The sequence below is a fragment of the Erythrolamprus reginae genome, chromosome 1 (genome assembly GCF_031021105.1).
Source record: "Erythrolamprus reginae isolate rEryReg1 chromosome 1, rEryReg1.hap1, whole genome shotgun sequence".
Taxonomy (NCBI): domain Eukaryota; kingdom Metazoa; phylum Chordata; class Lepidosauria; order Squamata; family Dipsadidae; genus Erythrolamprus; species Erythrolamprus reginae.
Genome location: NC_091950.1, coordinates 296,749,031 through 296,776,233, shown reverse-complemented (window position 1 = coordinate 296,776,233; position 27,203 = coordinate 296,749,031). Strand labels below are relative to the sequence as shown.

The 27,203-nt window shown below is 40.4% G+C and overlaps 1 protein-coding gene across 1 annotated transcript in view; it reads left to right on the top strand.

Annotated features, from left to right (window-relative positions):
• ATG5 (autophagy related 5) overlaps window positions 1-24,041 on the top strand; it is a 52,692-nt gene extending 28,651 nt beyond the window's left edge. The window contains exons 7-8 of the mRNA XM_070733299.1: window positions 17,587-17,704; window positions 22,692-24,041. Coding sequence (XP_070589400.1) covers window positions 17,587-17,704; window positions 22,692-22,828 — 255 coding nt within the window. The 3' untranslated portion in view covers window positions 22,829-24,041. The remainder of the gene's footprint in view (window positions 1-17,586; window positions 17,705-22,691) is intronic.
• Window positions 24,042-27,203: the final 3,162 nt, after the last annotated feature.

Below are 27,203 nucleotides of genomic sequence, written 5' to 3'. Positions count from 1 at the left end.
ACATTATGATCCTGGAAAGTTCCTTTATCCAATTTTAAGTTAATAATTCATTCAATTCATATAATGCTACCTGATTATTTCATTTTTTTTTTTTAAAAATCCTAAAGTTGTCTAGTTTCTTTCTACTTCTATTTTTATCTATCAAGGAACTTGTTTGCTTTCCATAAAAGGGGAGAGATTCATATTTAATAGTTTTATATTTCCAGAGTAATACCATTTCTCCTTCCTTCCTTCCTCCCTCCATTTCTCCTTCCTTCCTTTCTTCCTCCCTCCATTTCTTCTTCCTCTCTCCCTCCCTCTCTTCCTTCCTCCTTCCTTCCTTCCCTTCCTCCTTCCTTCCCTCCATTCCTAGTCTTCCAATTCTCTCCCTGCTCCCCAAACTGATTTCTCCCCACTGGGGGTGGGAGAGGCTCCGCCGCAAATTCCAAAAGAAGGTTAAGTAAACTTGCGGGAAAGGTGGAGAGGGCGAGGCGACAGCTCTGGTGTAGGCAGCGCCGTCAGCCGAGCAACAGGCACAACGCGACTGCCGCTTTTTCCCTTTTTGCTTCTGCGCGCTGGTGGTGAGGCCGTCCGACTCCACCGTGTGGCTTTTGGAAACACTGCATGGCTTTTGGGTTTTGCCTGCACGTGCATGCACGCGCGCATAGGTTAGACCGACCTCTGCCGGCCGGTCATAGACAGCGGGCAGGCCGCATCTGGCCCCTGGGCCGCATCTTGCCCAGGTCTGATCTAAACTATCCCGGGCCTCAAGCTATATTTTACCTCTCAGTTTATATACTCTCCGATACATGTAGTAATGACTGCTGGCTTATGTTAAGTGCAGTTATCCCAACATTTCCTTTTCTAGGCGAATTGTAATGTTTTCCTTCAGAAGAAAAAAAGAATCCATATTCTGCTCATGGTTCACCTGCATATTTATTGTAATACTGTGCCTAAGTCATTTATATTGTTTTGCAAATGATGCAAAGACTTAGGGAAAGAATCAGGCAATTTAAATAAATTATAAAATGAAATTCGTTTGTTCGGTAGTGGGCAGCACCATAAAGGTGGTTTAAGAGATTCACAAGCAGTCTGTGTGGGAGACTCAGTCTAAACAGTTGCCATAATTTCTCCCTCATTCCTGAAATAATGCTGCTCTTGATCATGTAGGAGATTAGGAAAGTTCCATTATTCCTTACGACATATCCTGCCAAATGAAAGGATGTGAGGAAGACATGGGTTGTTGCCCACATATGATTAGGAAAATTGTCCTTAACTATTTGTGACTGAAATCTTTGTCTATTGTCTAGACAAAATTGTAATAATCCTTACTATATAAAAATAAATAAGTCTAGCTTCATTCCAGATGTGTGTATAATTCTAATGACTGCCCTTAATTTAACCACAGTCTCTGAGACATTCATATTATTTACCTTAAATATCACTGGCATTGCTTTGATACTGTTATAGACATAATGATAACATTTTACTAAATAACAGACCGTGGCAATTGAAGGTTTCCGTTACGGGTTCACTACATGTGTATTTGTTTCAGATTCTTTTAGGACTGTATAATTATTAACTTTCAACAAGGAGTAGTGCTTCAAAGTTCCTTAGAAGTAACTTTAAAGAATGTATATTTAAATAATTACATACGCACACAACAAACTGACAAAGTGTATGTAGCAAAGCCTTTATAAATTGTATGAAGGTTGATAATTTCCAATTACTGTACTTGTTGTATTGTAGGACAATTAAATTAACCAAGTTGTTGCCATAAAATGTAGTGATTACCACCTACTGAGATTTTTTAAAAGCAGGAAATTCTATAAATTCACAGAGAATAAAGCTACTAATCATGGTACTATATAAATCTATCTGTTTTGAATGTCAACAATGTCATAAGAAATCATTGTTGTGGTACTATAGAATACCTAAAGAGACTTTAAGTTATAAATTTAGTTTTCATTATTTTTTATGTGAAATAATTGGCAGATAAGCGGATAAGAACAGTTGAAAACAAATAATTAGCAGGATATAAGTAGCTGCCAAGTTCAATTAGCCACTGCTTGGGAATTTTACTTTTTTATATATCTAAAGGGAATTTTATTTATTTCTTTCCTTCCTTGCCTAATTATATTTTTCTCCTGACCTTACCTGCCTGTAGTTTTGTTCCATTCTTTCTCTTCCTGGTAATTATACTTCCTTTCCCTCCAGCACATCTTTTTTGAAATTATTATTTCTGGAATAAAGGAATGTGGGAAATATATCGTTTGTACAATGTTTTTCGGATTTGAAGAAGCAGGGCATATTAGAGAATGGTTGCAGATAGGAATATTGTAAAGGGGATGCCTTATTTATAGGCAAATAATTTTAAGTAATGATTAATTTAACTTGATGTTTCTTAACTTTGCCCTTTTTTGGGAAGTACGGCTTTTGGAAGGTAAACACATTCATTATTTTGCAAACACACAATACAGGTGTATCGTTTATTTATTCAAAGTTATTCTACTAAAATATTGCATGTGACGATGTTACTATATGTTACTGTGACGATGTTACAGTACAAACAAAAAAATTAATGTAACCCCAAGTTTGGGAAAAATTGGGAATCAAAAAATAGAGTATTAAAATATTTTTAACATCTTCCTAAAACCTACAAGGGGGGGGGGCAGGCAGTCTGATCTTAGAGTCTATTCTATAGTATTTATTTGTCCTACAGAGAAGGCAATACCTTCAGTTCTGCTGACATCCCAGAAATGTAGGATTACAAAGCCCCTCCCTCTATGAGTCTAAGAGGCCAGGCTGAATCCACTGGAGGAGAAAGTAAACTATGATCTTTAAATTGCAGGACTGTAGGTATAATATGTCATCGTAGTCTAGAGTAAATGTAATTCTGGGGTCGTTGTTAAAGACAAGACCCTATGTGAAGCTCATTGGAGTACTACAGGTAGGTCATGACTTACAACCACAATTTTAGCCCAAATTTCCATTGCGAGATAAAACGATTAAAGTGAATTTTATAGTTATAGTTTACAGTATTACATTTGTATGCCACCCCTTTCCGAAGACTCGGGGTGGCTCAAAACATAATAGTAATACAATACATTACAAATCTAATACTAAAAGTTAAATCAGTTTATTTATTTACTTATATATTGGATTTGTATGCCGCCCCTCTCCGTAGACTCGGGGCGGTTTTAAGAAGCTTACGAAAGGCGAGGAGGGTGGGGGCAATTCTAATCTCTGGGGGGAGTTGGTTCCAGAGGGCGGGGGCCACCACAGAGAAGGCTCTTCTCCGTACTGAAGGAGCGGGTCCAGCAGTCACATGGGTTGCTCATGTCCAATCCGGTGGAACTGAGCCTAGTATTAAAAAAGCTTGCCGGATCCGCCCCTTCCCCAGAATTCGCTCAGTTCGCATATCCTGCGGTTGTATGTGATAGCTCGTTCAACATTCTAACACCTTCCCTTCGATCTTTCCTTCAAAAAAGTAGTAAGATTTATTGTCTTTATTGTATTACTTGCACTATTTGCGCCAGCCGTTTTAAAAGGAAAAAAAAAAAAATAAAATAAAAAGCGGCTAGGCTTTTTTACTTGGGAGAAGTTGCGGTTTCGTTTTCCCCCGGCGGTTTTGCCGGTTACGATTCCTGCGGCCGCTTGTGGATTCTTCTAATCCCTTGGCCTGGAGGTCCTGGTGCAAGTATTTATTATTGGATTATTGCTTAATTATTGTATAAAAATATATTTAAGGGCTTATAAAATACCTCCTGCGGAGTGGGACGCCTTTAGTCTCCTGGACTTAGTCGATCGCTTTTCCCCTTAAGAAATTCTACCAAGCGATTTTTTGGCGCGAAGGCCTTCGCGCCCTTTCTTAAAATATCTAGGCCTCTCGTGTTGGCCTTCTGCCAGCCGCGTAGGCCTCAGTCCACCGCGTGGATCCGGGAGCGGGCCTTGGGGGTCCCAGGCTAAATTCTCCACCGGCCTAGCCTCCAACCAGAGTGCCTTGGTTTTACTTAATTGCAAAGTTTAGGGAGGCTGGCCCCGCTGGATTTGGGGGCACGAACTCTGGGTTTGCCCAGATTGTCCTCACGTTTCAGCAGCTTCGAGGCCTCGAAGCAGGATCCATTCCTCTTGGGAAGTCCTTGAAATCTTCTCCTTATAATTTAATTATTGGCTCAGCCTTGTCTTCTGTTAATTGTCAGACTATGGCTACCTTTCCCAAGAGAGGCACAACTAAAGGTCCCAGAGAGGCCAGGCCTACAGGCGATGAGATTACTAGTATCCCCCAGGCCTCTTCCTCCTCTTCTCCAGGGGCCCGCCCCTCGACCAAGGTCACCAGGGCCGAGAAGAGAAGGGACCTAGCCCTACAAAAGATTCATGATAAATCAGCAAAACGTTTGAAAGTGCAGGCCCAAGTAATCAGTAGTCAAGACCCACCAGAGGCCTCTAGCCTGCCTCCTTCTGGGGTCCCTGTGTTATCTCTGGATGAGCCAAACCTAGACAGACCCCAACCTAACCTATGGGGCATAGGTCCAGAGGAACCAGATATTATGGAAGATTCCCCCCAGCCAGGATCCTCCCAGGCCTTTAGGGATTCTTCTGCCATTTCTGCTGATATTTCCAGTTTACCTCCTGAGTTCCAATCTATTTTTGCTGTGTTGTCCAAAGCCATTGATGCCAAACTCTCCTCCATCAATGAGCTTCCTTTACCTCTTCCTCCTTCTCGTTCCTCCCGCCCCTTGGGTTCTTCCCCAGCGGTCAGAGCTCCTATTCAGGATGACTCAGAGTCCTCCCAAGATGAATATGAGGATGTAGAGGAGGATGAAGACCCTTTCCAGGGCTTATCTGAGGACGAGGAATCCCAAATAAAGGTCCCTCCTCCTATTACTATTTTCCCTTCTCAACTATTCAAATCTCTCCTCCTCAAAGCTAGAATTTCTACGGGATTAGCGGCCCAGGAGAAACAAGCCTCCACTTCCACTGATCCCCCGGAGGAGAATTTACCTTACTTCACAGAGGAACAGGAGGATAACGAGGTAATCCCTATGCCTAAATTATTTAAAGATGCCTTACTTAAACAGTGGGATTTTCCAGCCTCTGGCCTTAATCCCTCTACCAAGGACAGAAAGTTGTATAAACTCTCCTCTTCCTATGAAGAGCTTCTATCTTTTCCCAAACCAGATGAACCTGTCAAAATTCTTCACTCGGCAGCGGCTGTGCCAGGCGAGGCGGAGGAAGTCCTCCGTCCAGAGGACAAGCGCATCGAGCTAATGCTCAAAAGAGGTTTCTCCGCTGATTCCTGGGCCATTAAAAGTTCTGCAGCAGCCTCCTTCTTCTCCAGAGCCATGCTGCTGTGGCTTCGCCAACTTCAACAGCACATTCCTCCAGATGACTTGAGAGGTCAACAAGACTTCAACAAGGTCTTTGCAGCTGCCCAGTACGTGGCTGATGCCACCTTACAATCTACTAGATTTTCTGCTAAGTCTATTGCAGCCTCTACAACGGCAAGAAGACTCCTATGGATTCGCCCTTGGCAAGCGGGAGTTCGCCAAAAGTGGCAGTTATCCCAGGGCCCCTTAAAGCGCGACCTTCTCTTCGGTGATCTTCTGGATCCTCTCCTCACGGAGACCACAGACAAGAAGAAGGTTTTGGGCCCAACCACAAAAAAGGTTACTAAAACGCAGTCCTTTCGTCGCCCAGGGCGCCAACAAGATCAAGCGGCTTCCTATCAGAGATCTCCAGGTCAGTATTCCCCCCGCTTTCGTTCCCAAGGTAGGAACTCCAGGGGTAGGGGTTTTCGTTTCCAAAGGGGAGCTGCCTCTAACAGGGCTTCAAAAAAACCTAGATGGTAACCTTTCCTCCATTCCCATAGGGGGTCGCCTAGCTCATTTCGCTGCAAATTGGCGTCTCACCTCCAAGGACCCTTGGGTCATTGACACTGTTCAATCAGGCCTTCTTTTAGAATTTATTTCTCCTCCCCCTAAACGTTTTATTTCCTGCCCTTCGCCCAGGTCATCCTCAGATTGTAACCGTATGGAGGAGGCCATTTCTCATCTATTGTCCATTAGAGCCATTCAGCCGGTCCCTTCCGGTCAGAAGGGCCTAGGTTTTTACTCCATCCTATTTATGGTTCCAAAGTCCTCCGGAGGTTGGAGAGCCATTTTGGATTTAAAGAAACTAAACCTATTCATCAAATATAGGAAGTTTAAAATGCACTCCTTGTCTTCTATTTTGGCCGCCATTCACTCGGGAGATTTCATGGTCTCCTTAGACCTCACTGAGGCCTACCTTCACATTCCTATAGCCAAATGCCACAGAAAATTTTTACGTTTTTCCTTTCAAGGCAGGCATTTCCAGTATAGGGCGATGCCATTTGGCCTTTCCTCGGCCCCTCGGGTCTTCACAAAGCTCTTGGGGTCCCTGGCGGCCTATATCCGGGCGTCTCCCATCCACATTTTATGTTATCTTGATGATATTTTAATTCATGGGAACTCCCTAGAGAGAGTGAAATCAGACCTTTCTGTCACCATGTCAGTTCTTCAGGACCATGGGTTTTCCATCAACTTTGAAAAAAGTCACCTCCAACCTTCCACTTCCATTCCTCACCTGGGAGCCATTATTGATTCAAAATCTTCCCAGGTTTTTCTCTCTCCCGAGAGAAAACTCAGTATAGTGGAGTTAATTTCTAACATTTTATCTAATCCTTCAGTATCCATAGTTACTCTATCTTCTCTTTTGGGGAAGATGGTGTCATGCATAGGCATCATTCCCTGGGCTCGCCTTCATGCTAGGGAACTCCAGTGGCTTCTGTTGCCTTTTCAGAGATCGGGGCACAGCAACTCAAATCGACGCATTGTCATCCCACTGAGTGTTCGCAGATCCTTCAAGTGGTGGAAGTCTCCGGCCATGGACAGAGGATCCCCGTTCAGGTGCCCGGATCAATTTGTCATCACCACAGATGCCAGTCTATCGGGATGGGGCGCCCACGCCCAGGGGATGATAGCCCAGGGCACGTGGTCCCCGGAGGAAGCTTCCAGGCCAATAAATTGGCTAGAGTTAAGAGCCGTCTCCCTGGCTCTGAAGCATTTCTCTCCTCGCATCCCCAACCGGCACGTTCTCATTCTCACCGACAACATTGCCACAAAAAGCCATATCTGCAGGCAAGGGGGCACGAGATCCAAGGCTCTCATGAGGGAGGCCCTCAAGCTGGGCCTTTGGGCGGAAAAACATCTCCAGTCGCTCCTAGCCGATCACATCTCGGGGAGTCTCAACATCCAGGCGGATTGGCTATCCCGAGCAACGATAGACCCAGGAGAGTGGAACCTCCATCAAGACCTGTTCCATCAAATCACCCTCAGATTCGGCCTACCAGTCCTGGATCTCTTCGCGACCAATGCGAACGCCCAACTCCCTCGCTTCTATTCCAGATTTCCATCCCCGGGAGCGGAAGCGATCAATGCCCTCCGGAGTCCATGGCCTCCAGGCCTACTCTATGCATTTCCTCCAATTCCAATCCTCCCGGACGTGATTCACAAGGTCCTCACCGAGAGGGCCCGAGTAATCTTAATCGCCCCTCATTGGCCCCGCCGGCCCTGGTTCGCAGATCTCCAACAGCTGTCCGTCCAGGACCCTTGGCGACTCCCCGTTTCGGGGGATATGCTGCGGCAGGGGGCCTCTTTCCATCCAGACCCGGAGTGGTTCCACCTCACCGCCTGGCTGTTATCAGGAGAGATTTAGAGCTGCGTGGGCATGACCCTGATTCAGTGGAGGTCATTCTAAAGGCCAGAAGGGGCTCGACCAATCGAATCTACGACCACACGTGGTCCAAGTTTCACCAGTGGTGTCTTCAGGAAGGTCTCTCCCCTCTGTGCATCCCCATACACAGAATTATTTCCTTCCTTATGCAAGGTTTCCATAAAGGACTCTCCACCAGCACCCTCCGGCGTCATCTGGCAGCCATTTCATCTGTCCTAGGGGGCCCCCGCAGACAGCCTCTCCGATCCTTCCCTGAAGTTCAGGAATTCCTCAGGGGCATAGCCAACCTCAGACCTTCCAAGGTCCACAGGTATCCATCCTGGGATTTGCCACGGGTTCTCCACTCCCTCACGCAGGCACCATACGAACCCCTAAAATCGGCGTCCCTCAGGTACCTATCCTTTAAGGTAGCTTTCCTGGTGGCTATTACCTCTGCCCGACGCATTTCGGAGCTGGCTGCCCTCTCAATCAGGCAGGACCTTTGCCAATTCCATCAGGACAAGGTAGTCTTGCGACTGGACCCCACCTTCTTACCCAAGGTCAGTTCCATGTTCCACAGATCTCAGGATATTGTCCTACCTTCCTTCTGCCTCCAACGAGACCATCCCTTGGCAATTAGATGGCACACCCTGGATCTCACCAGAGCGCTGAGAATATATATCCAACGCACAGGACCCTTTCGGAGGTCAGAAGCACTTTTTGTAGCCTATCATCCCAGAGTCATGGGGGCCAAAGTGTCTTCAACAGTAATAGGCCGTTGGATCAGAGGGACTATATCTAAGGCCTATGAGTCGGCCTCCCTCTCAGTTCCAAGGAACATCACTGCGCATTCCACCAGGAGCGCAGCCACCTCGGCCGCTTGGGCGACTCAAGCCCCGTTGGAGGAGGTCTGCAAAGCAGCCACTTGGGCCTCGCCAAATTCCTTCATCAGGCACTACAAAATTGATTCTTACGCTTCAGCGGACGCTGCCTTCGGCAGAAGGGTACTCCAATCCGTTATCTCACACGATAGCAAGCTAATCCCACCCTAGGGACCATCTATTGGGTATGTCCCATGTGACTGCTGGACCCGCTCCTTCAGTACGGAGAATAGGCGTTGATTGCTTACCTGAACGCCTCTTCTCGTACGGTGAGCGGGTACAGCAGTCACTTCCCGCCCTTGTATGTGTCTTCTATACCTTTCTATCTCTTTCTTCCTCTAACAATGAGAGTTGAACACTACAGAGCTTCACAACTGAGCCTAGTCTATGGATTCGCGAATTCTGGGGAAGGGGCGGATCCGGCAAGCTTTTTTAATACTAGGCTCAGTTCCACCGGATTGGACATGAGCAACCCATGTGACTGCTGTACCCGCTCACCGTACGAGAAGAGGCGTTCAGGTAAGCAATCAACGCCTATTCCCCTGGGTCCCGCCAAGCGACATTGTTTAGTTGATGGGACCCGGAGAAGACCCACTCTGTGGGACCTAACTGGTCGCTGGGATTCATGCAGCAGAAGGTGGTATTAAAAACATTAATACATATTAAAATTCCTAATCATTCAACCTAATCCATCATACAGTGAGGCTGAAAACATAATCAAAAAGGGGGGAGAAATTGGTAATTATTCCCATGCCTGCGACAAAGATGGGTCTTCAACATTTTACAGAAGGCGAGGCGAGTGGGGGCTATTCGAATCTCTGGAGGGAGTTGATTCCAGAGGGTCGGGGCCCTCCCATTTTTGCTCCATTTTATAACCTTTTTTGCCATAATTGTGAAAGCAAATCACTGCAGTTGTTTAGTAATACTGTTAGCTGACTCTGCCGTCCCCCCCTTCCCCCATTGATTTTGCTTGTCAGAGGTCGCAAAAAGTGATGTCCTAAATACATGCCAGAGGCAGGCATCAGAATTGTGATCCTGTTACCAATCGGGAATGCTGCAACAGTTGTGCAGTATGGAAAACGGTAATAAGCCATTTGTTTCAGTGCCTCCGTAACTTCAAACAATCACTAAATGAATGGTTGTAAGTCGAGAACTTACAATCGAATTTCAGGCCTGGATAGAGGATCGCGGTGGCATGAGTTTTTCTCTTGCTGATCTATGTCGGGGCCTGAATTGGGATAGTGCAGCTCTCTTTGTCCTCAGCAGTTTTCAATATTATTGCACATGACATATTACAGAATTCTCTGGTGAATTGGGGACTGAGGCAGCGATTTGCAGTCGTTCCATTCCTTCCTTTGTTACAGTTTCATTCTATTTTTGTCAGGGAAGCCTAGTATTCCCTCACTTGCTCTTTTTAAGCTACACGAAACCTCCTGGGAGGTCATTCAATAGTGTACTGATGATATCCAACTGTATGTTGCTATCCTGGCTTGTGGGAGAAATGCTATTGATATTGTATCCCTGTGCATGGAAGCTGATGGGGTCTAGATGGAAGAGAACAGACTCAAAAGAGAATTCAAGCAAAGCAGTTGTGCATATGACTGAGTAGTATAGGTAATGAGATACTGTTGCATTATGTAAGTATGAAATAGGCAATATTCAAGCAGGAGCTGTAAGCCCTGAAGAATCCCCAGTCTGCATTGGTTGCCGATCAGTTTCCGGTCACAATTCAAAGGGTTGGTTATGACCTATAAAGCCCTTCATGGCACCGGACCAGATTATCTCAGGGACCGCCTTCTGCTGCACGAATCCCAGCGACCAGTTAGGTCCCACGGAGTGGGTCTTCTCCGGGTCCTGTCAACTAAACAATGTCACTTGGCGGGACCCAGGGGAAGAGCCTTCTCTGTGGCGGCCCCGGCCCTCTGGAACCAACTCCCCCCAGAGATTAGAACTGCCCACACCCTCCTTGCCTTTCGTAAGCTTCTTAAAACCCACCTCTGCCGCCAGGCATGGGGGAACTGAGATACTCTTTCCCCGTAGGCCTTTACAATTTTATGCATGGTATGTCTGTATGTATGTTTGTTTTTATAATAAGGGTTTTTAACTGTTTTTATATTGGAGTGTTATATGCTGTTTTTATTACTGTTGTTAGCCGCCCCGAGTCTACGGAGAGGGGCGGCATACAAATCTAATTAATAAATATACAAACAAACAAACAAATAAATAAATAAATAAATAAATAATCTACCTTGCATAAATCCCCATTTATGTAAGCCCTGAAGAATCCCCATTTATATACCCCATTTGCTGCATGTATAATGTGATGTCTGTTGACTAGGAATAACAGTGGTACCGAAAGGGAACTCTAATGTAAAAACAACCATGTTACTCAAAGAACTGGGAGGGCATAGAGGGCATGCTACAAATCTCATCAGTTAAAGAATTTTGACTGTTGGGATCTAGGAACAGAGCCTTCTCTGCTGTCACTCCCATCCTCATCTCACCCCCAAAGTTGAGGCAAGCCCCCACTCTGGTAGTCCCTGCCAGTTACCTTGGGGATCTGATAGTTACGCAACCCTAAGGAGAGTTGGTGGTTTGAGGACACTCCCTTTGCCTCTCTTTTCTTTAACTTTGATTAACTTGTAAATTTCTTCTGGGAGTACTTTCAGCCATGCTTTTGTATTATTTTATTTTGCTATTTGTGAATCACCCAGAATCACTTAGGTCAGTGATGGGGGAGGGCATTTTTACCCTCCCCCAGCTTCAGGGAAGCCTTTGGAGCCTGGGGAGGGAAAACACGAGCCTACTGGGCCCACCAGAAGTTGGGAGACAGGCCATTTCGGGCCTCCAGAAGGCCTCTGGTGGGCGGGGGAAGCTGTTTTCACTCTCCCCATCCATTTAATTATGGGTGTAGGTACTCGTGCAAGTGCGACTGTGAGCACACACACTTTTTCAGCACTTGGGGGGGGGAAGTTTGCCATCATTGACTTAGGTGATATAGGAAGGGTAAAAAATTGATAGAGAGAGCGCTAGTGGCTTTCTGTAGATTTATTCTTGATTCAGGAAAGTAGCTGCCAAAGTATCAGTATCATATTTTAGGTAGCTGCATTTAAAATTTGAAATGTAAAGTTTATAAAGATACATTAGGTAAGACAACCGGACAGATAATGTCTTCTAGAATTGTTTTGAACCTTAGTTTATACCATTAACATCCAACAATTTGTTTGAGACAAATTTCCCAAGAAGTCAGGTTGCGTTGAAAAATAAAACATCAAGGTTATACTATTGTGTTTAGCACTCTTTGTCATCAGTACAAAGGTAATTTAATAATGAGAAATACATATTAAAAGATACTTGTCCATTTCTGGCAAAACACTTTTCCTGACATTATTTAAACGACAAAGTTTTTCTTATTCAGTTTGTTTTAAGAACACTTTCCAGAAGTAGTCTTTCCAGGAAATCTTTTTCCTTATAATTACCATGTCACTTTGCTCTAGTAGTTTCATTGCTTCCACTTCCTCATATGGGCATGGAAATTAATCTATTTGCTTATTTGGCTTCCCCTACATCCTTATTGTAAATTTCACTATAAAGTATTGGTAGCTGCTTAAAGGCATAGACTTGATTTAAAATCTTCTCTTGCTATCCTTCCTTTTTTCTTCTTTTTTTCTTAATCAACCTGCTTGTTATTATCTATCAGAAATTTGAGAATGCAAAACCTACTGTGCTTGTAAACTTTATAATTAGTATGATTTATTTCCCTGGGGTACTAGCAGTGAAATTAAATAGTATAATTGAGACTCAATGATTTTATTGTTTGGAATATAGCAATTCAAGGATATAATTTGCTAAAACAAATTAACAGAAACAGAAAGGGCAGAAGAAAAATACAGTTATTCACATTTGTTCAAAAAAGCATTTGAATATGGTAATGTTCATGAGAGACGTTGGGTTTAAAAAAATAACTGGAGAAAGGAATAAAAGCAATGCAAGTAGCTCTTGGCATACAACCACTTGATTAGTAACTGTTCAAAGTTACAATGGCAGTGAAAAAGTGACTTTCATACTTAAACCGTTGCCAGATCCCCATGGTCACGTGTTCAAAATTTGGACCCTTGGCAACTGGCATGTATTTATGATGGTTGTAGTGTCCTAGGGCCATGTGATCTACCTTTTGTGACCTTCTGGCAAGCAAAGTCAATGGAGAAGCCAGATTCACTTAATAGTCATGTTGTTATCTGAACAACTGCAGTGATTTACTTAACAACAATGACAAGAAAGGTGATCAAATGGGTCAAAAGTCCTTAACAACGTGTCTTGTTAGCAATGGAAATTTTGATCTGAATTATAGCCATATGTTGAGGACTACCTATGCTATGATCAGTGTTGTGATGAGGAATAAAAGTTAGATTGTGATATGAAAGAAAGGCTTTGCAACACTAAAGCATAAATGAAGCATCTTTCTTCCAATCGTTAAAGGAGCTACCATATTTCTTAGAGTATAAGATGCACCTTTTTACCCACAAAAAGAGGGTGAAAACTTGGGTGCGTCTTATACACCGAATGTAGCCACCCCTACTCTTTGGCCTCTGCCTCCCAGCAATTTGCCTTCTTGCAGCCCAGGGCCTGATTGGCACAAGCAACTGATTATCTGCCTCCCGACCAGCAGCTGATTGGAACTGCAGGCAGGCCCTTGTGCTAAAATGAAAGTGAAACTAAAACTATAAGGAGGCAAGTTGCTGGGAGGGAGAGGCAGAATTTTTTTTCTTGTGCTAATCAGTTGCTGAAACTGGATGCAAGGAGGTAAGTCAATAATTATAAATGAATGTTCAAATTATTAGACTTATTTTTTTAAAGACTGCTTTATTATTGTTTTAGACACCTTAACAAAATGAAGAAGCTTTTTAAAAATAAATGCTTAATCTGAAGAGGCCCAGTGCTATTCTATCTTCTTTTAAATAGCAGAAAATAATGTGTACGTCAAGAAAGCCACATCTATTTTAACAGCATCTGTACAAGTATAATCTGAAATATAACTGTGTCTTGTTTAAAGCAGCTGAATTAAACTCTCACTTAGTCATGTTTGGAGTGGTTCTGTTTAAATAATTGGAAGGAGTTAGCATGACTGCATTTAAGAAAACTTTCTGGGATTAATATACTGCCATAATGTACATTTCTCCAATTCTTCGCTATCTATGGGTCAGGCACACATGCACAGAAAGACACAGCAAACAGTATATATCATCTGTGCTGTTTTGCTGTTTGCTGGGATAAAAAATTGCTGGGAGGCAGAGGCAGATCCCCCCCCCCCCTTATTTTGAAAGCTATTCCCTGTTGTCTTCACATTTACACACAGGAATATCTATTTTGGGCTTTTCTCAATACCACAAACATAATATGGTAATATATATTGAGAAATGCCTCTTCCATATGCTTTCCTTAGTCCTACTGGACACTAGTTCCTGTTGACAATTCAAACAAACTTTTTCTAAAGTCAAGCTTCTTTCAAGAAGACGTGAAATGTTAAAGACATATTTTTCCTGACATGTTTTAAGAGAGAGACTTTCCAGGAATAGTCTTTACAGAATTCCTTTTCCTTAAAATAATTACACTGTCACTTTCTCTTGAGATTTCATTGCTTCTACTCCCTCAGCTAAGCCAAGTAAAGGAATTTTTTTGACAATCAATGTAGTGCCTAGTGATTATTGGAGGGGAAATGTCCCAAAATTTAGAAAAATGGGAAGAACCTGGGAAACTACAAGTTGGTTCAGTCTGTTTTACTGTTGGTAAGAACTTTCCATAATACAAGAGATCTATAAGCATTTTGAAAAGATGCAATAGTAAGAATCATCAAGAATAGTCTGTAATACATCTTTAACCTTAATACATCAGATTAAATAGTATTACATACTTTTTTTAAAGGAAATTGATAGTTACTAATTTGAAAACCTGGAATCAAATTTAAACCAAAGTTCAGCAGTGTTAAATGGTTGTTATTGGATATTTTATTTATTTAAAAGCAATACGATAGTGTATATAATCTGATATTTTGGTACACTGAGGAAGTAATGTAGGAACTTTAATGTAAAGATCTTCAGTTTTTGTATGGCTAAAAAACTGACATGTGGAAATCATAAGGGTTATTGTGTGGGTTTAACATTTAAGGCAATTTGCTGTGGTTTAAATATAATTAGGAAATCCATTCTTTTATGTAGATGTAAAGACTAGTAAGTCTGTTGGCTTTCATTTCTTAAGAGTTACAACTTGTGGTTTATGTTTTTTTATGTTATGATTACATCCTGTATAAATTGTTTGGCTTATACATATTGCTTAAAAACCAGTTAGCCAATGTTCTTCGGAAGAAGACTGTAATATTTCGTCAGCTTACCTATGGAAGAAGTTACTATGTAATAGTACATGATTAGGATTTTTTAAAAAATTATTCTATGTGACTGAAGTTTGAGTTTTACCTCTTTAACATCAGCTTTTAGAATAGATCAAGGCTCTTTTAAGGATGCTACAAAATGAAACAAACTTTATTAAAATTCAAATAAAACTCAATTTCTAGATTCAATTTGTAAAACTTATTTTTATTTGATGTTCCAACTTTCCATTTTTAGAACTCTTTAGGTAGTATGATTTTTAAAAATGCATATGTGATTCCTAAAATAATTATCAAGCAACTCAAAATATGTAGACAAGTCTCCTAACTCCTTAAGAGTAAAAGAGTAAAGTTCTAATAGAGGGAGGTTTTCCACTGGTGATGTGTGTCAGCTAAGAGTCAATTCAAATTTTTTTACATGATTAGAAGAGCTGAGTTGATATAGAACATTACTTTTTAATAATAATCTAATCTTTGAGCCCCTGCAGAATTACCTAATGCAATTTGATAAATCAGTTTATTGCACATTTGTATTGAGATAGTTTCACAGTATTGCATTTCAATCAAAGCTTTCCTTTTTTGTTTTGTCAGATCACGTTAGGGCAGGGATGTCAAACTCAATGCGTGTGAGACGGATCTAGCTGGTGGGGTGCTTAGATCTGGCTTGTGGGACCGTCCTGGAAATAATCAAGGACTGGACCATGGCATCTCTGCCAGAAAAAATGGAGCTCAAGACGGCCACATGCGGCCCTCCCGGGCTCTGTTTTCATTGACAGAGGGCTGCAGGAGGATCCCCTCAGCCCCATCAGAGCCACCTTAGGTATCCCCTGACATGAGTGATGTCAAGCTGGCCACACCCATCCCAGCCATGCCCATAAAGTACCAAGCTCAAACACAACCCTTAAGAGCCAGGGTGGCGCAGCAGGTAGAGTGCTGTACTGCAGGCCACTGAAGCTTGACTGTAGATCTGTAGGTCAGCAGTTCAAATCTCATCACTAGCTCAAGGTTGACTCAGCCTTCCATCCTTCCGAGGTGGGTAAAATGAGGACCCGGATTGTGGGGCAATATGCTGGCTCTGTTAAAAAGTGTTATTGCTAACATGTTGTAAGCCAGCCTGAGTTTAAGGAGAAGGGTGGCATAAAAATCAATCAATCAATCAATCAATCAATCAATCAAATACATAAATACATAAATAAATAATGAAATTGAGTTTGACACCCCTGCCTTAGGGTCTTTTTTGCCACAGATCAGGTTATCCATATTGTATATATGGTCCCTTAAGTCAACAGCTTTCAAACATGGTCTTTTGTGGGAAAGGTTTTTGTTGTTGTTTCTTTAGTCCCTTGACCTCAGAATTCAGTCTGAAATGTGCCACTATAAATAATCAGGCCTTATGTCACTTAATGGCTTTAAGAGTTAACAGAGCGCCTTGAAATTGCATTTTAAAAGTTGACGCAAATCTTTCAGCATAAGCATAATGCAATTACTGTATCATGAACTCAGCAGTATAGTTACTATATTTTATAATGATCAAAAACATCAGAATGCTCTTCAAATATATTTTTATGTAAAGTTTGTTGATTTTTAATTATGTATCTAAGAAGGGGTAACTGTTGCCAAACTCAATATTTTGTGATGGGCAATTGCTAGATTATTTCACAACCAGAATTAGGTTATGTTGGAAAATATCTTAAAATTCAGTCTTCTGTATCTCTGTTCCCTATCCCCCTTTCCAACTGTTAAATGAAAACTATTTCATGTTTAAAATGTCCAAACACTTGTTGGCAAACTGATTTATATTGATATTGCAGATTTATGATGTAGTTTAAGATGTTTAAAATCAAACAGAATTTTCAGGTTTTGAGGTGTTTCCTAATCTGCCATGGCACTTTTATTTATTTTATTTATTTATTTTATTTGTTCGATTTTTATGCCGCCCTTCTCCTTAGACTCAGGGCGGCTTACAACATGTTAGCAATAGCACTTTTTAACAGAGCCAGCCTATTGCCCCCACAATCCGGGTCCTCATTTTACCCACCTCGGAAGGATGGAAGGCTGAGTCAACCTTGAGCCGGTGATGAGATTTGAACCGCTGACCTGCCGATCTAGCAGTCAGCTTTAGTGGCCTGCAGTACAGCACTCTACCTGCTGTGCCACAATTGTGCCACATTTTTATTTACCCATTATTTCAAATAAAAATAAAGCATTTTTTTTAAACCGATGGTGGCACAATGGTCAGAGTGCAGTATTGCAGGCTAATTCTGCTGACTGCCCGCAGTTTGATTCACACCAGCTCAAGGTTAACTCAGCCTTCCATCCTTATTAAAACAAGGACTTAGATTTGTGGGGCAATATGCTGACTTTGTAAAAATTGTTTGCTTAGAGAAGCAAAGCGTTGCAGAACACTGTGAAACGCTATATAAGTGCTTATTGCTAAGTGAAATGTTTTATTATACCACTCATGCGCTTGTGAGATAATTATGTATAACTATATACTAATTTTAACATTTTATTGCTAGACAACACCAGTGAAATGTTTTATTATGCCACTCATGCGCTTGTGAGATAATTATGTATAACTATATACTAATTTTAACATTTTATTGCTAGGCAACACCAGAACGACCTTTTATACAGAAACTATTCCGTCCTGTTGCTGTAGATGGACAGCTACATACACTGGGTGATCTTCTAAGAGACGTTTGTCCTGCTGCAATTAATTTGGAAGGTATTCTGTTAAAAGATGTATTGAATATGTTTTTCTTGCTTTTTAGTGTTTTTTCTTTAACTATTTCTTGGTCTGGAGTATTGCAGTGTTAATCTTAAATGTGAAATGAAGCTGAAGCATAGAGGTAGTCCTTGACTTATGATCCCATGCTTAGCAATTGTTTAAAGTTACAATAGATCTCCAAAAGCTATTTACAACCTACCACATTTTTCGGAGTATAAGACGCACCGGAGTATAAGACGCACCTTAGTTTTGGGGGAGGAAAATAGGGGAAAACACCTACCTACCAGATCTGGCTAGCGCCCTTAGTCTGTTCAGCTTCAGCACGTTATTTTATCCCCTGGGGTTAGGGCGGAAATTTTTTTTTCAGAGGGAGTAATAATAAAAACAAGCCTGCAAAGACTTAGGGCAGGAAAAACCTGCTTCAAAGGGAGTAGGGATTAAAAAATGCTGAAAGCCAGGAAGATCATTAGTAGTGATGGGCAAACCCAACGGTGTTCGGGTTCAGCAAGTTCGGACGAACTTTACGCAAAATTCGGCTGAACTCGAACCCAAACGGAGAATCCCTCCCACGTAGAGATTCCAGGGTCAGAGCTTTGACGTCACCGACAGGTTGCTAAGGACGCCAAGGTGATCACTTCCTGGATTCCATGAAATCCAGGAAGTGATCACCTTGGCGTCCTTAGCAACCTGCCGGTGACATCAAAGCTCTGACCCCGGAATCTCTTTGTGGGAGGGATTCCCCAGCTCCTTCAAAGGGAGATTTTCATGTAAAAATAAACATTGTTATTTTTACGTGAAAGGACGTGAAGTAAACAGCTTTGGAAAAGCTACATTCGGAGTATAAGACGCACCCAAATTTTCAGCCTCTTTTAGAGAGGAAAAAGGTATATCTTATATAACTGGTCTACATTTATGACTGTTTGCAGTGCTCCATAGTCATGTGACCACAATTTATGATATTTCTGCCAGAAACTGACCTTTACATCTCACTTCCAGTAAAAACTGCCTCACAGTGAACAGTGGGTTTGCTTAATGACCATGTTTTGTTTGCTTAATGACTTGGTGTTTGCTTAATGCCTGCCACAAAAATTGGGTCATGTCACATGGTGACCTGCTTTCTGACTGGCAAAACTGCTAACTCTAATTTCCAAGCTCAATATGGTCATAACTCAAGGAATATCTGTCATGAAAAATAGATGACAAATAGCAGACACAATAGAATCTGATTTTGGATTTTTAATAGGGCTTTGCCAAGTTTTTGCTCTTTTTCTATGTTTGGCAAGAGCAGAATAAATTGTTTTTAAGTTTGCAGCTTTTGAAATTTGCTACTCTAAAGAAGAGAAGACAAATCTGCTTCAGAAGGATGTCCAGCAACAACAACTCAACATTTTCTAGTTGAGAATGCATTATTTACATTATGTTATGTTTCTTTGTCTGGATTGATTCAAACTATTTCACATTTATGTTCAATCATTTCTTGAGTGGATCTCAGGTTTAGAGAGCTTCAGCCATTATGGATATGGGTATGGGGAGAAAAGTATTTCATTCATTTCCCTTTGCACCCTTGTAAATCTTGTCCTAAAATTTGAGGGACATTTGGAATGGTATTTACATGTATTGGATGATTACAGAAGAAATAAAGAGCAATATCATCTATGAATAGAATATCTATGATAAGCTATGAATAGAAAGAACCTAAGACCCAAACATATTTCCTGCAAAAGCACTGATTAATACCTTATAATACAATTAAGAATTAATCACACCTGCTGCTTCCTTCTGTTAGAAAACTTATGATCCCACTTACAAGATTGTTCATGTACTGCTAGCTGGTTTAGCTTAGTTAGAAAAATGCCTGGAGTGATGGTATTGAACTAAAGTCTACAAAGAGGACCCTTGCATAGGTCTTTAGAGATTCAAGATGTTGGCAGAGCCATATTAACAGGGCCATCTGTTGATCTGTTTGCTCAGTATGCAAATTGCAGGGCTAATAGCAGATCTGTGATCATTTTCAGGTGGGACAACACACAGATGGAAGAGCAAGTGATCTGTAGTCATTCAGTTCCTTCTTCAGCACTGGTCTTCTTTAGCACTGGGATGATAGTGGAGTGTTTGAAGCAAGATGGAACATAGCACATCTCTATACATAATTTATTGAAGAATTGGATGAAAATGGGGGCCAATTGGTCAGCATAGACTTTTAAGCAAGAAGGAGTTATCTTGTCTGGGCCTGGAGCTTTACCTGGCTTTTGTCTGTGAAATAGATTTTGCACTTCTTTTTCTATGATCACTAGGGGTTGTGTATCTTTTCTTTTATATACACTGAGAGCATAGGCACCAAGACAAATTCCTTGCGTGTGCAATCACACTTGGCCAATAAAGAATTCTATTCTGACCTATTCCTAATATTCTTTGTTGCTCTTCTCTGCACTCTTTCTAGAATCTCCACATCTTTTTTACTTCATGGTGACCAAAACTGAATGCAACATTCCAAGTGTGGCCTTACCAAGGCATTATAAAGTGGTATTAACACTACAAGTGATCTTGATTCTATCCTTCTGTTTATGCAGCCTAGAACTGTATTGGCTCTTTTGGCAGCTGCTGCACACTGCTAGCTCATATTTAAATAGTTGTCCACTCGGACTCCAAGATCCCTCTCACAGTTACTACGGTTGAGTGAAATTACACATATACTGTAGCTGTGCGTTTTGTTTTTCTTGCCTAAATGTAGAGCCTTACTTTTTTCACCATTGAATTTCATTTTGTGAAATAAATTAGTGCCCAATGTTCAAGTCTGTCAAGATCCTTCTATATTTTAAACTTATCTTTTGGAGTGTTGGCTATTCTTGCTAGCTTAGCAGCATTTGCAAATTTCATAAGTTCCCCATCTATCCCCTAGTCCAAATCATTGATGAAGATGTTGAAGAGTCCTGGGCCTAAAAGAGGGCCTTTGTTGGCTGATATTTTGAAGAACAAGAAGTATTAACTTTTAAATGTCTAAACTCTTTTTACAATGTTTTAGAAGGTCTTCTAAAATGATGGGCATTAATAATAATATCAATTTTAATAGCTATTTCTGCAACATTGAAGTGTTTAATACAATTCACTTCAAACTTTTGTTGAAAGTACCCACAATTTCTAATCTTTCCCAGAATTTTAGAACTTTGTCCTCTTAAGGACCTCTCTTTGATGTAAGATGCTCATCTAAATTGTTGCAATAAATGAAATCCATCTTGAAACTCCTGAATTGCGAAGGCTCCTCTTAAAAAAACTGTCTCCAATTATCATGGTAAAATTATATGAATTATTTACTCAAGAGTATCTCTACAATATATAAGTATACAGATTACTCAGTCTCTTTAGAGCTTCATTCCAATTAACAAAGGCACTTTCATCCCCTCGATACATCATTCTAAAATAATAATAATAATAATAATAATAATAATAATAATAATAATAATAATAATAATAATCTTCATCATCATCACCCCTAGAAAGCAGATTGAGATTTGAGCAAATCTCAAATACTGTGGTAAAAATCCTTTGCAGCTTTCCTATGGAAATTTGGTAGGTTTAATTTTGCCACAATAAAATTAAGCCTATATATTTCTTCTAGATTTACATTTAGACAAGTTCATTCATTCAAAAAGTTTTTGAAAATGAAAGTGATTTTTTAAAATAGCAATTTAAAGATACTTAGCAGACTGTATTTAGCTGAAACATGACAGGGTCATTTTCTCAAAGAAGGAACTTAGCCTGCAAATATCATACATTTCATTTGGTTGTTTGCTGCTGCTAATAAATGAGGGCAATTTGATTTGGATTTTCTGTAATAAAATATAAATTTAAAATTTAAAGTGTACATATTTCATTTCTATGACAAGTTCAAGATTGTACCTGTTTTACTTGTATTTTATACTAGATCCACTGAAATCTTGAATAACTGCTCCAAATGATTTCATTCAGTCTGTTCTAAACCTGTTTAGTCTGGAACCAGTTAATTATTACAAAATTATGCAAATATTTTGTCCTTTTGTAAATTACTGCCACTGAAATTTATTTAAAACCTTTACATTTAATAAACGCCTTAAACAAGATCTAAGTATTGCCCACAAGATCATACGCTGCAACGTCCTGCCTGTCGGCGACTACTTCAGCTTCAACCACAACAACACAAGAGCACACAACAGATTTAAACTTAATATTAACCGCTCCAAACTTGACTGTAAAAAATATGACTTCAGTAACCGAGTTGTCGAAGCGTGGAACTCATTACTGGACTCCATAGTGTCATCCCCAAACCCCCAACACTTTACCCTTAGATTATCTACGGTTGACCTATCCAGATTCCTAAGAGGTCAGTAAGGGGCGAGTACAAGTGCACTAGAGTGCCTTCCGTCCCCTGTCCTATTGCTCTCCTATACAGTATCTCCTATACCTTTCCTCTATTCCTATATCTCTTCTTCTATTCTTTCATTGATATATTCTATTCCTATATCTTCTTTTCTATTATTTCTTAGATATATTTTACTATGAGTATCTCCTCTATAACCTTCATCATGTATTTTACTATGTGTATATTGATATATACCCACTAAAACCCTCATTGTGTATTGGACAAAATAAATAAATAAACAAACAAACAAACAAACATTTTGAAGCCCAGTTCTTAAAACTATGATTTTCACTTCAATGTTCACAATGAAGGAAAAGTTGGTGTATTAAGATCACAGTGGTTTTAAAAAAAAGTAGCAGCAGCTTCTTGATAATGTTACAACGCTTCATTTATTAGAACTTCCCATGTGCCTTTACAAATTCATTTGAACAGTGGTAAGATAATAATCAGTAGCAATAAACCAAGGATTCTGTAGAATTTCACTATGAAACCTAAGTACTGTATCATATACTTAAGTTATAGATGTTTCTTTTTAAATCTGACAAATGCTAGCTTAGCAGTTTCTCTTTCCCTCTCTCTGTGAATTAGACGGTGAAAAGAAGACTCAAGTGATGATTCATGGAATAGAACCAATGTTGGAGACACCAATACAATGGCTAAGTGAACATATGAGTTATCCGGATAACTTTCTACACATCAGTGTTATTCCATTATCTGCAGACTGAAGTGTCACCATGGTTGTCTGAGGATCGGCCATTGTTGGAGACAGCAAAATGTACGGCTAAGTTCAATTAAGCTTGGTGAGATTGACCTGAGCGAAAATCTTTGCTCCTGCAAGCTGAACAGGAAGAAAGATCCTTCGTATGATAACCGCAGTTGAGCTATCCAATTTTTGCATTAGCCCTTTTTTTCCAATGTCATCATTAACTTTGAATGTGGTGCATGAAGACTACTGCAAAACTTCTAATTTTCTAATGGTAAATATGAAGTGGAGAGCATGAGGAATAAGTGGAAATATGCACCACTTTGTTTCTTATTAATCAATAAAAGAGGGTGTTTTCCAAAGTTGTAATGACTTACCTTTAACATACAATCTGATTTATTCTATAAAATTAGATGAGTATCCTGTAAAAATTAATGTGTAGTATTCCTTTAGAAAAAGATGGCATGCTAACGTTCTTTCCCTGGGATTTCATACACAAAGTTTCTTTCCAATTTTATACCTGGCAACTGAATTTTTAAACAGCCACATATTTTGTATTGCACAAATTACATTAGTGATCCTAAACACATTACTAGCATCATAATCTTACTGGCATTATTATGCTTTAGTTCAAAATAATACTGGAACATTTCTTGCATAATTTACGTGTACTGTGACATTGAATATGCTCAGATAAATGTCTTCTTGAATGCATGTTGCAAGATGGTTGAATAACTGAATTCTCTATCAGCAGAATAGCACATTGGTTCTGAGCATCTAACGTAAAACAAGGCAGATAGATCAAATATTATCAGAGATATATTAAAAAAGCCTTCCAAGATCAAAGTTGTTCATAATTTTTGATACCAGAAAAGGCCATTTTTAAATTATGTGTTTGTTTCTGGTCCTAGTAGAGTTTGAGATTTATTTTTATAATCCATGATTTAAAATTATATTGAAAAGTATTATAAATGTCTTCACATTTGTTCCAGAACTTTTCCAAAGAAGCTGAAAGTCTTGCTACTAGAGACATACTTTGATTATAATGAAGACTTGCCAATAGTAGGAATTGCATCCTTTATTCCAGTAGTAATAAGTAATGTTTGGGAACACGAATGTATACTGAATTTTTACCTAACTGCCTTGTATTATCTTCTAAATAAGATTTTTTTCATGACACTAAATATTATAAAATATAGAAAGTTTTCTTGAAATAAAGTTTGCCATTCTCAGAATTGTTTGCTTTTTAAGTATTTCACCCAGGAACAAAATATTGTAATGGTTTAGTCACAATTCAAACTGAACTGTGACGCTAAAATGAATTCATGAAGTTGAATACATTGAAAAGTAATACTTAAGTATAGATGGCCCTTGATTTGTAACTACAACTGAGACTAAAATTTCAATTGCTAAGCAATGCGGTAGTTCAGGGATCTGATTTTATGGCAATTGTTACTGCAGTTGTTGAGTGAATCTAGCTTGCACAATTGATTGTGCTTGTTGGAAGCCGGCAAATCATAATCATACAGCTACAAGATACTGCAACTATTGTAAACGTATACTGATTTCCAAGTAGCCAAATTACAATCACATGATCATGGGAGTAGTGTGACAGTTATAACTTTGAGGATGGGTCGTAAGTCACTTTTCCCAAAGCTGCTATATCTTTGAACCATTATTAAACTAACAGTTGTACCTGCAATTCTGTTCAGATATCACCCTAATTTGCACACATAGAATTCTTTTGATAACTAAAAGAATAGTATACTTCTATATTTGGCAATAATTGTATCTTCTTAAACGCAGAGTGATGTCCAGCTTTGAGCAAATGTGATTTGCTCAAGCATTCTCTCCTTGTACCTACTTGTGCAGAACAGAAGAACTAATCCATTTGCTGTTCCAGAAACCACAATAAGAACATTGACTTGTCTCTTTCTGACGTTCCTTTGCCTGCAGAAACTTTCATGATCAGTAGAACCAGAAGGTTCTACTTTGGCAATTCTTCCTCTCTGCAACTTTTCAATTTGTTTCCAGTTTCATAGCATTATGTGAGGTGCCATATGAGATTACAGAGAAAAAGCAGGAAAGTTAATGAGCTGGTTTATTTCTTGTGCAGCTGATAGTCTCTTATTAAAAAAACCCACATTCATATCTGCATGAATCATCTAATTTAAAATAAGCATAATATAGCTCACATTTACATGTATGAGCAACAGGCATGGTCCAATTTTCATTATTATTTATTCCTAGAATTCAACATATCAATTCAATCTCTTGTTAGTTCAGAGATAACAAAGAGGGATGTAGGTTACACAATCAAAGCCAGAAATGTTACAAATATTTTTTTAAAGGGGTAGGGGAAACACAGAGATTGAACAGAGTTTGGCAGTGATCTAAGATGATATGGATTGCATTTTTGGCCTGTCCCCTGTTTGAATATATTCTTTTTTTTAAAAATGAGTTACCATTTCTTCTGTCTGGGTCACTCCGGAAGCCAATACCAACCCAAAAAGAGAAGCCAGACACACCGGTAAAAGGCAAAGGCAGTTTTATAAAATTCAAGAAAAACACAGGTAACAGAAAATGTCCTTACAAACAGGAAAATGCTGTATCTTCAAATGTATCCATGAAAGCAAAAGTCCATGCAGCAATACAGGATTCTTGCTGCCAAGTCGAGGCTGTAGATAGCAGACCTACACCTCCCACGGGTCTTCCAAAGCTGCTGGGCCACAAGCCAGGAACAGAGACGCCGAGAACAAAGCAAGACACCGTAACTCCAAACTGATAACACTCCACATGGCTTCAAGGGCTTGCCTGCCTTTTAAACCCTGCTGATGAGGACCACACCCAAACCCAGCTGTTTCTAATTCAATGGTGATAATATTTCTTTAACTGCTCCTTTCTTTGCTCTGAACGTCTCTGTCGCATGTCAATGACAGCTTGTGCGTCGTCCCCTAATGATTCCAAGCTACTGGCTGGGGAGAGCCCACCCCCACCGGGGCTCTCATGCTGTTCCTCCTCATCCCATTCCTGGCTGTCCCCTCCCCCGTCCGACTGCTCAGCCCCCTCCTCTTCGCTGTCATCCTCCTCCGGGCATGGAGCCAGCAGAGACACAGCTAGTCCCTGAGCAGCCTCAGGCTGAACCACAACACCATTAATATTAATTAACTTTGTCAAAGGCTTACAGTACTTGTTTCTAGCCAAAGGCTATTAATATTATTTGCAATTTCTGTCTGAATTTTAGCAGCACAATCCTGGGGTTCTAGAGATAAAAGCAGTCCATGTTGTAATTATAAGCAAGTCCAATGGTCACTTTTTAAAAATTAGCCAATTTTGGTGATGTGTTGCAAGCAGCTGTAAGTTAATACAATAACATATTAAAAAATCCATTGCAAGAAAATATAATTCTTATTCTGGTAATTTAACAAAAATATGACTTCTGATTTCTTTCCGCTGAGTTCTTTTTATCAACATGAGTACCTTCAAGTGGATGAAATATTCTTGTGATGGTTTCTCATATATTAATAGGAATGATTGATAAAATGGTCCAGACAGTCCACTTAACTGAAAACAGTGAAAACAAATTTTCCAATAATTATTCTTATTCATACAATTCAAGAAGAACTGAACCATCATGGAGACTTGTTCTTGATGAAAGAGAGGGGTAGCTCAAGTGGAGCTGCCCTACTCTCAGGCAATTCAAGGAGGTTTTGGTATTGTGGAAGATGTCAAATAATCAGAGGTGTTATTTTTAGTACATTTGTACTAAAACTATTTTCAGTAATTAATTTCAAGGTAAGCTTGGCTGTATCCGAAGTGTCCAATCTGTATATCTGATAGTATATGGCAGTGATGGCGAACCTTATTTTCCTTCGGTGCTGAAAGAGTGTGTACGTGTGCTATCGTGCATGTGTGGGTGCCCACACCCATATCCAGTGCCTGGTGAGGGCAAAAACTGCTTCCCCCACATCCTAGAAGCCCACTGGAGACCGGAAACGTCCTGTTTTCCAACTTCTAGTGGGCCCAGTAGGCTCCTGTTTCACACTCCCCAGGCTCCAAAGGCTTCCCTAGAGCTGGGGGAGGGTAAAATCCCCTCCCTGATCCCCCCGGAGGCTCTCTGGAAGCCAGAAACGCCCTCCCAGAGCCTCTTGGTGAGCCAAAACTCAGCTGGCTGGCACACACATGCACGTTGGAGCTGAGCTAGGGCAACGGCTCACATGCCAGCAGATATGGCTTTATGTGGCATCTGTGGCATAGGTTCTCTGGTATACGGGAATGATCTTGAGAGACAGGAGGGAAAAAATGAGCCTGAACAATGGTGAACAAAATTTGAGTCTAAAGAAGAGGTAGTATAAGTATCTTAGAAGGGACTCTTCCTAGTTTCAAGAGAGGAATGG